The sequence below is a fragment of the Perissodus microlepis genome, chromosome 14 (genome assembly GCF_051167445.1).
Source record: "Perissodus microlepis isolate ML-2025 ecotype Zambia chromosome 14, ASM5116744v1, whole genome shotgun sequence".
Lineage (NCBI taxonomy): Eukaryota > Metazoa > Chordata > Actinopteri > Cichliformes > Cichlidae > Perissodus > Perissodus microlepis.
The window spans coordinates 7,906,840-7,921,020 of NC_140474.1; the positions used below are offsets into that span (position 1 = coordinate 7,906,840).

The 14,181-nt window shown below is 38.4% G+C and overlaps 1 protein-coding gene across 12 annotated transcripts in view; it reads right to left on the minus strand.

Moving 5' to 3' along the window:
- Window positions 1-14,181, minus strand: part of tenm4 (teneurin transmembrane protein 4) — a 146,138-nt gene that overhangs the window by 67,060 nt on the left and 64,897 nt on the right. For 6 of the 12 annotated variants that reach the window (XM_084951132.1, XM_084951131.1, XM_084951130.1 and 3 more), the window contains 5 exons: window positions 12,685-12,934; window positions 10,144-10,218; window positions 9,806-9,904; window positions 8,665-8,900; window positions 2,391-2,555 (listed from right to left, as the gene is read on the minus strand). In XM_084951132.1, coding sequence (XP_084807258.1) covers window positions 2,391-2,555; window positions 8,665-8,900; window positions 9,806-9,904; window positions 10,144-10,218; window positions 12,685-12,934 — 825 coding nt within the window. The remainder of the gene's footprint in view (window positions 1-2,390; window positions 2,556-8,664; window positions 8,901-9,805; window positions 9,905-10,143; window positions 10,219-12,684; window positions 12,935-14,181) is intronic. The other 6 variants (XM_084951135.1, XM_084951133.1, XM_084951138.1 and 3 more) reach the window with 3 other exon arrangements.

Here is a 14,181-nt window from a genome sequence, read left to right on the forward strand (position 1 = left end):
CAATCGATTATTGAACAATTAGTAGAATCCAGAGAATACTATATATACATCATCAAATAATCAAACCATTATCAAATGTACTTGATATATATGTATTTGCGCTAAAGAGGAGGAGAAATATCTGGCTTATCATTAATGCTCAAACTCAACTGAAAAAGCCAGCATCCATGATGATATGGAGGTGGATTAGTGCACAGATGAAACTTCAGCTAAGGCTCTATAAACGCTGAACAATAAATGCAGGTTTTGAAGCAACAAATGCTCCCATCCAGACAATGACCTTTTCATGAAAGGTCTGGCTTATTTCACTTTATTAAAGAGTTTGGGTGCTAAAATATAAAGACGTCCTGAATTTTTAAGTAACTAAAAATCACTTATTAATGGAAAAAATATGTATTTCTTTGAAACTATAGTAAATGCTGTGCAATTAAGTGCAATTAAAAGACAAGGTAATGCCAGAAAGTTGCAAATATGTCCCTTTGCCCTGTGTTTTTGTTTTTATTATCAATCAGCCGCAATATTTGGTATTTTTCACTATGTCCTATTTTCTATTAAGCACTGAATTTCAGTGATAAGTAAGTTATTGCATTGTGTTTTTATATTTTAATTCAACTCAATTTTATATATATATATATATATATATATATATATAGGACCAAATCCAACAACAGTTGCCTCAAGGTGCTTTATAGACCCTACATCAGGGGTGCCCAATCCAGTCCTCGAGAGCTATGCATCCCTACTCCAACACAGCTGAATCAAATGGTTTGATTACCTCTTCAGCATGCCATCAAGTTTGGCAAAGGCCTGATAACAAGCCATTCATTTGATTCAGGTGCAAGGATGCATCTAAAAGCTGCAAGACGGTAGCTCTTGAGGACTGGGATTGGGCACCCCTGCCCTACATGTTACACATAATCCCACCTTTACATTGTATTACATAAAAGAAAGTACATATGTTTGCAGGGGTATGGGACTGAAAATACTTGATAAAACAGAAATGCATCAGTACTTTGATAGTAAAAAGGAAAAGTAATAAAGTGAAAATTGTAATTATAGAAGAGAGGGATTTCTAATGCTACTACCCACTCAGGTATTAGCGCATCTACTGCTAAAAATTGTCCATATGCTCCATAATACAACTTATTGGACTCTGCGGAAAGGGCAACATCTGTTTGCACATGTAGATGAACTAATTTCAGCTGTGGAGTCGACTAAACCAGGCATCCATACAAACTACCCCTAGGACACTTAGGGTTACACATGGCACACCAGATGGAAGTCTTCGCAAAAGTCAATCAGTGGCAGTCGGTTTTATCAGAGTATACAGGACACACTCTCCGTCTCCCAGATTTGGGTTTTACATAATGCTGCAACACACAGGCACATTCTCCACATGTTGGCGTGTGTGCCTATTTATGCAGCACATTAATGGTTGTACTCATCAGGCTGTTTAAATAAATCATAACCCGGGACAAGTGATAATGGGTCTCATGGTTAAATAAATGCTATTTTCTTCTGCAAGATAAGCTACAGCATAGTGCTCTGATGGAAACACGAGAACTAGAAAGAGAGAACGATATCAAATTTCGACATTGTACAAATCACCTTGATAAAACATTAGATAGCCCAGCATTGTTTCCAGCGATAGGAGAGCAAACTTTAACTTATTTAGAAAACTATAGTTATTGATTTCCTATCAGCAATTGGTGCTGTGCAAATTCTGAGCTTTGTTATAGTCATGATGGCAAGCTAAACACACTTCTGCTGCCCAGTAAATGAAAAAGACAACTCCTGGATTCATTTATATGGTAATAGCCCTATCTTCTACCTATTGTGGTATGCCAGTGGCAAATCACATGGTTAAATCTGGGCCCATTTGTTCAGGAATGGAACAGAGCAAACTTTTTTGAGTTGAGCAGTTGATACCATTGGGCGAGCACATGCTTTCTTTGGCTGCCAGGAAAGGCAGCCCGAGCTAGGAGATGAAAGGCTCACATCCGTTCTGAAGGGGACAGAGTGGCTAATCCCCCTCCAGCCCCTGGATACTCAGTCCCTTAAGCTGCTCCATTTTCTCCCTCCAGGAACAAATAACACTTTCCCACTTACAACAACTTTCACAGGATTACAATGCAGATCTCTCCATGCCATGGAGACAAGTGAACAAAATGTGAAACTGGATGACAAAATAATAATAAACTCACAAGAGCTCTGAAATGTCATCTTTAAAACTTTGAGATCTGAAAAACTTTCACAAATGAATGTGCAAGAATTCATCATCAAAACAAGAAGAGCTACATTTAAGATTATTTACTTATAGCAAGTACCATTCAGAAAAAACATATGTCTTTTTAAACAAAATAAGTTATTCTGATAAAAACTGTACTCACTGTCATCTTTTCCTTTGCGGTCATGTATTTCCAAGCCTGTGCTGCCAAGTGGTGGCAAGCTCAGGTCTGTAGGAAAGGTTAGGCCACTTATATTGTCCTCTGACAGCTGGTACATCTGTCTCTGCATGGGTTGCAGGTGCCAGTTTAATCCAAAAAGGTGCATGGCTGAAATGTGAAATATAAGACAATTTCAGAATTAATTTATAAGCTGAAAACGTATAACCTTAATGTTCTCACAGAACTATTATTATTTGCTTCTGTTTCATTTTGCTTAATATAATGAAGGTGTCAGCTGCAAGGTGGGAAGAGGAAGTACATAGAATAAGGAACAATAGCTGGTTTAATGGTTAACAGGCTTTTTCGCAAAATGCTGAGTCGTAAAATCACAAGATGAATGCTATCTTGACCCCATGGGACAACATCTGTCTCACCACACCAACACTGGAGTACCATTTTTTCCAAGCACATTACCGTTACAGTCCCCTGCAAAACTAGGGGACGGTTAGGACAAAGAAAAAACAAATCAGCAGGGAGACACCAGGGGTGTTTCAATGTGAACAGACTGAATGAAGCACACAGATATTTTACAAGGTCGACAAAAGAAATGTCCTTTGGAACAATGGCACTAAAGCGCAGGACAGACGGAGGAGGGGCCGACCATGACAGATCACCAATAAAAGAATGGACAAGGCAAGCTTAGCAAGGCAAAAGCCAATATTGAAGTAAACAGTCAGCAGAAAAGGCCAAGAAACTCGATATAGCTTTTTTATTGTTTAGCTGGTTCTCTTAAGCTCCTCAAGGATATAATAATGCAATTAAATTATGAGGAGAGAAATGAACTGACAATTTTACAGCACAACGCTGTTTTCTTCATTTCTGTTTCCCCTTTATAAGAGCACAGAGTCATATCCATAAGCGTTTCAGGATTATTCATACAAAACAGATAATAATAACATTAATAGCTCACAAAACAAAAGTCAAACTGATTTCTTGTAATCTTTTTGCTGGGGAGAAATTTGATAGTCATTTTATAAGATTATGGCAAGAACTAAGAATAACAATGACTGTGACAGAAATTTGTTTGTCAATTTACTGCATTTACTCGAAAAAGAATCAAAATGAGAATAACGAGACTAATGTTTGTACTAGTCTGGATTTCGCTTACAACTAACTTTATGTACCCATTTTCTTAACTGCCTGAGTAGATTAGTGTTACCAGGGGGATGGAGCCTATCCCATCTGGCATAGGTCAAGAGATGTTGGTACTCCCTGGACAGGTGACCAGTCCGTCACAGCGAGACAGACAACCAAACAGACAAACATGTCTTCGGACTGTGGGAGGAAACCCACGCTAGCAGAGAGACTGGAGTTTGGACCAAGAATCAACCTGCTATCAGATAAAAGTGGTTACCACTGGTTACCATTATATACACTGAATTATTATTATTATTATTATTATTATTATTATTATTATTATTATTATTATTAATAATAATAATAATAATAATAATAATAATAATAATAATAATAAAGCGGGAGAATACATTATTTGGAAAGGGTCCTCTACAACTATACAGTTCGAGCATTAGCTCCAGAAACCCTCCGAAAACAAAGGACTAGAAGATGACTGTGTCTTCATCAGAGTAAAAACAAAAGGGTTTTAGACACAAATCCCCCGGTTTGCATCATTAAGCAACTGGCATTATATTAAGTCTAGAACTGTATGCGCATGATGTATTTAAGAGTCCTTAATAATTTATTCGGCACACTTGTTAAACAGTACCAAATGCTCACTAAAATTTGCATGGATTTGTGAATAAAGACAACAAGCAATGGAGTGGTTATCAGGGAAACCACAATGCAAACATTCCCTAACATGATAAAAGTTCATCTTCAATACCAGCATCTGTTCTGTGCATGCCCAGTGCTTGTGGAAGTGACTGTGTCCGTGGAAGGCAACCATAGAAGAGACAGATGGCTTTATTTGCCATTTTGTAAGTTCCAGAATGACATTCCTTTGATTTGTAGCTCAACACTGACTGGCAAAATGGAAAGAGTCAGTGTACGTTGCTGAACAATCACAAAGTCACCAGGCACAATGTCGTTCCAAGTGTCCTAGTAATCACGTCTTTGTGAGCCCCGTTCTTCATCCCATCTGTCCCTGAGGCCCCTAATGGAAAATGGTTAAAGAGCCTCCCTCTCCCATCCTTAAAGATTTACTTCAGCGCCTTCATGGTATCTATGATATGCAGAGCACTGGACATGAGCCAGAGGAGAGGCCTCCTAATTTGGTTTTGCTTGCCTTTCAAACTTTGCAAACACTGTGCAATGATAGTAATATGGCTGCTGCAACTACCTGCAAACTAAAGACAGGTAGTAGGAATAACAAGGTACTTCTAACATGACAGCCGCTGGCACTGACACGCTGTGTCTACATTCCAATGATGCCGCTGACCTGTCATGAGTATTGTGCTTTATAGGACTGTCCATTTTGTCCTGAGCACATGTTGTGCCTTCCTTTCACTTATCACTTATCAGGAAGTTGAGTCACGCCATGTGCCAATTAGGAGGCAGAGGTACTGTAGTAGAAGACTTCTCAGCCAATCTGAGGAAGTCAAACCGTATTGCTATCTGTGATTTGCCACAGAAATAAACTCTTCAGTCCTCTGATCATAGCACTTTCCAATTAGCGCACAGTTCAAAGGATGCTATATTGAGAAGAACTTCTTTTTCATACAAATCATAAAATGCTGTGTATCATGTGGTGTTTCAAAGAAGTGCGCTGTAGTGTGCAATCTCAGATACCCTGGACTGAAAAATGTTTCAGCCATCTGGCCAATCAATCTTTATGTGTTCAGGAGCAGCCTTTGGTGATTCATGTCTTACCTAAACATATTTACACCTTTCTATGGTCTTTGAGCAAGATCATGTTGGCTGCTGGGGAACATTTTAATTACAAAACATGCAACTTTTAGGTGTAACGCCAAAGCAAATAAATAAAACAAAGCCTAGAAGCCACTTCAGAGTGTTAAATCAACTATACATGCCTCACCTCTTAAAGGAATATACCAAATATATCCTCCCATATTTAATATTGAACCCTGATGTATCACTGCTTTAAGATTTTTAATCTGGTCACGCTCTCCATGCTTTATTGTCAGTGCATCATAATCTTCATACTAATGTATTAAAGAGACTCATATTTCATCCATGTTGTGATACTGGACTAATTAAAAAAATAAATAAATAAAAAAAAAACAACGAAACATGAAAAATGGATTTGTTTCATACCTGCAGCATAATGTGCTACAATGCTTATGTTTTCAGTGAATGGCAAACTGACCAAATACATTTATGACTAAATAGCAATTTCAGTGTTGCTTAGTTCAGTGCAGAAAAAAATATTAATGCCAGCTCGGATGGAAAAAAGACATCACATCAAAGCATCCATCCAATCTGAGTGCCTGATGGAAGGAAGAAATTACCAAAAAGCTAAGACCTTGAGCTAAAACCTGCAAAAATTCAAATTGATGCTTTTTTCTGATGTTCTGTATAAATCATGTTTAAGTGGTAAAATGAATACTTCCAATTGTTGCTCTTTGAATTTAAACACAATCTGTCTGTTTCTCTATACCTGTGTTCTAACTAATGTTTGTTAATATACCAGAAAAGCACATATTATGTAGTTGTGTATGCAATGACTAATTGATACTGCATAGGACAAAGAAAAAAACAATAGTATATTCAAATATTACTGTAGCACAGGTGTTTATCATTACACATAAATATAGGACTTTGAATCTATATTGTGTATTCTAGGATTAAATCAAAAAGGAGTTTCAACAAACGGAAAAAATATTTTTTGGCTGTGGAAAATAATTCACTATAAAAGTAATTGATTGCTAAGATATTGGGAGGTATTGAAAGACATACAAACAGGTATGACCAGGGCTACAGAGCCTTTTACTGGGTTGGATGACCTTAAAGTCTAACAATAGATGGGGACCAGCCTAATTGTGCTTGGTTAGATACCCAGGGTGAATGGAAGAGAACACAAGAGGATACTGATGACCTTAAAATGGGAAATATATAAAAATGTGCTAATGAGAAAGCAACCACTGAGACAATATGGTGGCACCTTAAACTCCCAGCCTTTTTGCACTTCAAAATGTTCCAATTTACACAGCTGTGGAAAAATAAAACTGTGCTACATGTCAAAACATCTGTCACAAGGCATAACTGGGTTCATTAGACATCTCACCCAGAGTTCCCAATTACAGACCTCAATAATTAATTGCACTTGGAATTAAATGTATTTTCTCATCAAGCTTTTAATTAAATATGACCCACGTTCTTGATTTGAAATTCTGATCTTAGGGTGAGGCTTGGTCTCCAACATGTTTACTTGTGGTGCATTGAGAGATGGCCTGAGCTTTGCAGGCTATAATTACAGAGTCTGATTAAGCACCATCAGACTGATGGGGATCTTTGGCTTTTGGCCAGGTCACAAGCAGAAGACACAAATTGTATCTCTACTTTAACAGCCAAATTACACCGGTGATGCCAAAAGAAAACCAAACTAAAATTGGTCATATTAAATTGCCTACCAATTTAAAACAAGTAGATGTAGATAATATGAGCAGCAATCATGTGTTTTTTTGTTTTTTTTTAACACCAGCACAGTTCAGTTTAAATGGTTCTGGTAACAAAAATAATAATCACATTTTAGTTTGTGTGTTCTTAAAGAGAAGAATTAATGATAGCTTTTGTGGTTGTTACTTTCTAATGCGTATCTACAACAAAAAACCTTCATAAAATGTATCTCCCTTGTGACACCCAGCAGAACAATCAAGATTTCTTTCATCAACTTCATGCAAATGAACAGCGTTCTCGCCATCCTTCACAATGAATTATTCCTTTTTCTATTTAAGACTTAAATTCAACAGTGTAGCCATCTGTATATTAAGCAGAAATTCACAGTAAACCAGATGTACATAATATGGTAAAAATAAATTAAACGGAAATGTGTATCAACTCCTTTTTTTATTTGTGGGTTACAGTGATCTTTCATTACTTAATTACAAAAGCTGTTGCTTGTTTTTCATTCCAATCAGCAGACTGTTGGAAATATCTACTAATCAAGGCAATGACAATATTTAAATTCACAATTCAAACAAACCTTTTTGAGAAATTTTAAATGACTTCTCACTGTAATACAGAACCTCTGACACTTTGTTTCAAACATGATCTTTTCTCCTTACTCCGGTCTTGTTCATGAACCCCAAACGTAGCCTAGTTTATAGTAATAACTCAGTCAACCTGTAGCTTACTTATTTTAGACTGAACTCCAAATATGTTGTTAGTGACCTTGAATGTACCAACAGGGCTGCCACTGGCATTTAATTTATCCACAGTTTTACGAATCCGTCCTCTATCTAAGAACAAAGACATTAGCTTTATACGTTATAGTTAGCTAATTATGGCTTTGTTTAACCTGTTTTTAAGTTCTAAAAACATTTGCTCTCCTCTAGAAATTCTCCATATGTCAAGATGTGGCAAATTAAATTGTTGGAAATGATTGTTTTAAACATCAGGAAGTTGCTTTGTGACAGTCTGAAGCTGAACCGAGATTGCTTGATTGATATGGAGATTGCTTACAGGAACCCCCCACATATACTTTAATATTTTATCTTTTCATTTCTGTCTTTTTGTGATTATTTGCAACCAAAATGCTGTGTAAACACTTCTAGTGTATATTGATCACAGAAATGAAAACAGTATGACCGGATATGAATATCAATGCCTTAGGGGAGGACAGCAGTCAAAATGAGCACAAATGATTTAATAGCAAAACTTATCTGATAGTCCTTACCCAGCTGGGACCTGATAATGCTGTTTAGGGAATCTTAAATGAAATAAGATGAATATTCTAAATGTGCAGCCCTCTCTCGTGTGATGGCTGATGTCTTATTAATTTATTTCACATCCTGGCTATTCGCGAGAGCAAGACACTGGATTGCCTGTCTGCAGATTCAGTCAGTCCAATCTATGAATGATAATGTTTCTTCAGACGAGTTGTGTCAATCTGTGAGTCCCTATATAACCATGCTTATATAAGGTGCAGAGGACAGATTCGTCACTATTGAAATGGATGACAGAAGGAAATGATAAAGTATGTATTCATCCTATGTCTGCATTCAAGTGAGGGGCGGGGTTTGGAAGTGATTGACAGAGGTATATGTCTTGGTGTATGAGAGTGTCAGAGGTGACTCACCGATGAAGTAGGCTAACAGGAACAGCAGTGTTACTGAGATGAGGATGGCACTGAGAGCAGCACATTTCCAGTTGCAGTGCTTATAGGGTTTCTTCAGGCTGAAGGCAGGTCGAGAGAAGGTGTTTCGAGGCAAAGGTCGTGGAGGAGGCGAGTAAACTGTGCTGGAGGTCAAAGGGTATCCTGGTGAAGTTGTGCAATACATTGGTGATGTTCCACCTGGTTTGAATAGGAAGTGCCTGGGAAAATACATTTGCTTGTTAGTTCTAACAGAAACACTAGGTGCTCATGACCATAACGTTGCAGGTTATTGTCTATCCAGGTACAGCCCTTTCCAGTGGTAAGTAATACCAAGCACATTCAGTAGTGTTACCATAGTCATGCTAGATTAGTGAGAAAACTAAGGCATTTCGGGTTGAAACAGCTAAAACTGTGAATCTATATTAAATCTCTTTCAGAGGACGAGTGACCACAGCTGGCTCTTGTTTATATATTCCATCCGTTGCGAGAGGAGTAATTCCCCATAACCATGTGTCAAGGCTACGTAGAGGAGAGATACATTATATAAGGTTTCAGCATGGAGTTGAGCAGATTTATTCGCCCTTGAAGAACATGGCTGGCTATCTCAGAAAACGTGTACAGCTACATGTCCAAGTGCCGAATGATCAGCCCATCAGAGAGCCAGTGGCAGCGGCACTGTTGTCAAGGCCATTTTACTGACAAGCATACAAGAAGCTCTCGAGCAACAGTGACATGAGTGTGATTGAATGTCATATTACAATGTATGATGTGGAAAGTCACCGAGACTATATTTTATTTATACATATCAGGACAAATCTCTCACATGTCCTATTCAAGCAACAGGAGACAGCATGGGCAACTGTGTTCCACACAGCGGTCGTGTTTACCATTATTCAAAAGCAATACAATCCAACAATGTTACTCGATGCAAATTGTTAGTTGTATTAAAACAGGGAAGGGACAAATACAGCAAGGATTGTAACACTGCAGGAGATGTACACAGATGATTGACAGTGTTTCAAAACAGAGGATGCGCGATGGAAAATAGTGCAGGAATCTATTGTTTTCATGGCAAAGCAGATCCTGACAGTAGTCTGAGCCAGATAGCAAACATGCAACATACCCGTCGTTGTACGAGGCATCGTGGCGTGCTGATGCCAGAATGTCCATCTCAATGAGGTTGTCCTGTAAAGTCTCTAGGAATGTCTGCTTTGCTATGTTTCTACACACAGGTGGAAAGATGGATATGAAGCTAGTGTGAGACATGCGTGCAAGAAATACAGAAAGGCCAATACAACTTGTGATCACCAAGCAACATCAACAACTGACAAATGGAGCTCAAGATGGACAGTATGGGACAAAAAAAAAAACCAACCAAGGCCCTTATGGAACTACTTCTACAAAGGTGTGACACAAATAACATCTACCTGTCTTATGCCCCTCATTTGGACACTGCCATACCTTGTTTTGTACGAGCCCTGCCCTTCTCTGCAAGCGTCTTGCTCTTCTCTGATAAACATTAGAGTATTCTGGCTCCTTTAAGGTTGTGATTGGAAGAAAACAATGCATCACTTACAAATAAGAACCTTAAAGTCTATTACACACAAATACTACTCTAAGTCTAATGAAAATCATCACTGAGGTTTCATAGCCTTTATACTGATTAGTATCCTTAACTGCTACTTTTTTTTCCCCATTTAATGGTTGCTACATGTCTTAAAACACATTTTCAGTAAACATTTCTAGAGTCTCATGTCTCACTGCCCCCCCCAACCCCCCCCCAAATGAGAGCTCTGTTCCATAAGGAAATACAGCAGCAATGCAATGGAGAAATGAACTGTCCACATGCAATGGGCAGGCTGAACACGTTGCATGGTACAAGAGAAAAGCTTTGTTTTTGATCCCAGTCTCCTCTGCGGCCAGCAGTAAAATCTGTTCATAGTCTTTAAAGCTTGTGTTCTAGGGAAGAATGCTACTTTTAACGAAGAAAGAAATACTTGGCAGAAACTTGGCAGAAAAAAAATGCTGAAGCTGGACAGGGCCAACCAACTGCTGGCATTTTTCCAGTGCTAAAGCACGGCAGAAATATACCAGTGCTGAATTTATCAGTGCAATTAAATTTCCCAAAAGCGACAAGAGAGGGCCATTTTAATACAATTAACTTAGTAAAAGTGACATTTAATATGGCAGGGTCCGTGCGGATATTGCTAATGGTTTCAGTTTCCTTATTGGAACTTTGCAAGGTGTCATTTTTTTCCTTCAGTGCAATAGGTTATACAGACTCGATTCTGTATGTGATTTCAGCAGCACTCTAGCCTCTCCTCACCATCTGTTTTCTGTTCCACAGGGAATACCTGCACGGGATTAACTGGAGCTGGATGATGTGTAATCATTCATTATACAACTAACTGTCCTTCTACCAGCTGAAATTGATTCTCATTTTCCTGTTGACTGAAGCGTCTCACAAAAACTGAAGGAGGAGACAATAAGTCTGTTCAAGACTGGTTTCTTAGCCACGCCAAGTTAGCTATTAGCTATTTTCCTGTCAACAGCTATTTAATTTATGGCAATGTATTTTATCACACAGACCAGTGGTTTTTAATAAGTTCTGAATATATTAAAAATATTGGCAACATTTAAACTGAGGACGCTGTTATATAACATTTTCAAAAAACAGAAGAAATAAACCACAATATTCAAACCTTAACTTTTGTACATAAAGCTATGCAGCAGCTAAGAACAAATAGCTACTGTTACCTCTTCACACTTTCTGAGCTGATTTTTTCGAGTCAGCATTCAGAAAAATGTTCAGAGAAAGCGATATAAATGAAAGAAAGAAATTCTGTCCTCTCCCAGCTCATCATAGTTTACTGACAGAATCTGAGCTGACCAACCAAATTATAATAAGCCTGAACAGTACTTGTCTAACAGCTTGACAAGATCGATATCAATCATTATTCAGTGACACCTTCACTAGGGTACTACCTGTTCTAAACAGTATATATATGTGAAGAAACCACCTGTCATTGGCCAGAACTGTGGGTTTTGCTCATTCTTGATTATTTGTTATAACACTTTTACCTATAAGAAACAGAAATACAATTGCTGCATTTATTTAAATTTACAAACTATTCAAATTGCCAAACTGTTCACTTTTATATATAATATAATATAATATAATATAATATAATATAATATAATATAATATAATATAATATAATATAATATCATGGTATGCGCAATTTTTTGTCATTGTGATCTAATTTTTTGGCCATAACTGCTTTGAAGAGATAATTGCAACAGTTATAAAACAAAGGGTTTTTTCTTTGTTCTCCATAACAACTTACTCAAAGGTGTTAGGGTTTATTTAAGGAAATGTGCCGCTGGTGATGTGGCGATTACTTTTTTTCTTTTTACTATTAGCAGACTAAATTGATATCTTGGAAGGTTGAGAAAATTCCGCCTCAGTATTCCTAATTTCATACCGCCTTGCAATAAGACCATCCAAAGAAACACCAGATATTCCCTTTGTTACAATAACACTTGACAGACCTACTTCACACAAGGGCCTCCTATTGAGAAATACTAGAGAAATGAATGCTGATTAATATGAAATAAATCAAACTCAGGGCTGCAGTGGAGGGGCTACGAAGCCTGCTCACAGGAGCCTGAATATAATTTGGTATTATCCAAAATGATTGTAATTACTCTGCTGTTTAAACTCAATAGCTTCCCCTGTTAGGACTCCTAGTATTAGGCGAACCAAAAGCACCACTTTTCTCTTGTTTGCCACAAAATCATGTTCATCACAAATATAGGCCTTTGCCCCTAGCAGGATATTTTCCATTTTATTGCTTTGCTCCTTGTTAGCACTGTGGTAATTTAATATGGAGCGGACAGCAGGAACAGGAGGAAACGCAAAGTTCAATGGCACCAGCTCAGCTCAAGTCTTCCAGATGCCAACTTCTCTATACGTTGTCTGAGAGACAAACTACACAGTACCTTGTTTCCAGGGGGATGTTGCTGTTAAGTAGCCAGTTGTCCTGTGCACTGCCAGAGTCTTGACCACTGGCGGGACCCTCAGGAGGAACGGAGCTGTCTGTGGGCGCAGGACTTGGGTTGCTCCGTGGTGTGTAGTTGCTCCTATTCAAGGAGTTAATAGAGGCTGCATGGTGCTGATGATTGGGCGAGTGGGAGTGGGAGAGTGGTAGAGGAGGCGTCCGCAGCCGAGAGTGATTTTGAAAGGCTCCGTCTGAAAGAAAAAAAAAACAAAAAAGAAATAAAACATGGAACAGATATTTTAAAAGAATAAAAATTCGACTCATTTACTGTTTGCTTTCAGGCACTTTTGGGTTACCTTTGAAAGCACCATCAAAGACAGCCAGATTCAGTTTGCTTGCCAGCATAGCTAGAATATGGCAGCTCCTTTGAGGATGCACATTCTAAAAGGTTTGTGAAAGCAAGCTCATGTGTGTAAACTAACTGGTTAAGACAAATCCAAAGCTTATTTCACGCCTTATGGTGTTATTTCAGCCCAGTCAGGAACAATATTCTGACTGATGAATGATTAGACATAGCTTCGGTAGCACATACACTCACCAGTCACTTTATTAGGTCCAACTGTTCAACTGCTTGTTAATGCAAAAATCAGCCAATCACATAGGACCGTGTTTAGGCATGTAGACGTGCACAAAAGTGCTAAAGTTCAAACTGAGCATCAGCATGGGGAAGAAAGATCATGGCATCATTGTTGGTGCTAAACAGGCTGGTCTGAGCCTTTCAGAAACTGATGATCTGCTGGGATTCCCAAACAACCATTACTAGGGTTCACAGAGTGTAGTCTGAAAACTACACAATGTCCAGAGGCATAGTTGATGCCAGAGGTCAGAGGAGAATGGCCAGACTGATAAGCAAGCAGAATCAACTATAATACCAACTGTTACAACCAAGATATGCAGAAGAGCATTTCTGTGCACACAGCGCATCAAACCTTGAAGCAGATGGGCTACAGCAGCAGAAGACCACTGTGGGTCACTGATGTCAGCTAAGAACAGGCAACTGAAGTTCACACCAAAGTACATTAGGCTATTCTACAGTGGCAGAGTCAGAGTTTGTGGTAAGAAAACATTAAAGAATGGATCCATCCTGCCTTGTATCAATGATTCAGGTTTCTGCTTGTGGTGTAATGGCGTATAAGATATTTTCTTGGCACACTTCAGGCCCTTCAGTACCAATTGGACATCATTTAAATGCCACCTGTCTTCTGATGGCTGCTTCCAGCAAGGTAATGTTGCATGTCACAAAGCTCAAATCATCTCAAACAGGTTTCATAAACATGACAATTAGTTAATTGTACTCAAATGGCCTCCAGAGTGACCAGATCTTAATCCAATAGAGCACCTTTGGGATGTGGTGAGATGAGAGACTCTGCAGCAAGTGTGTGATGATGAATATGAACCATAATCTCTGAGAAAAATGTTTCCAGTATGTTGATGAATC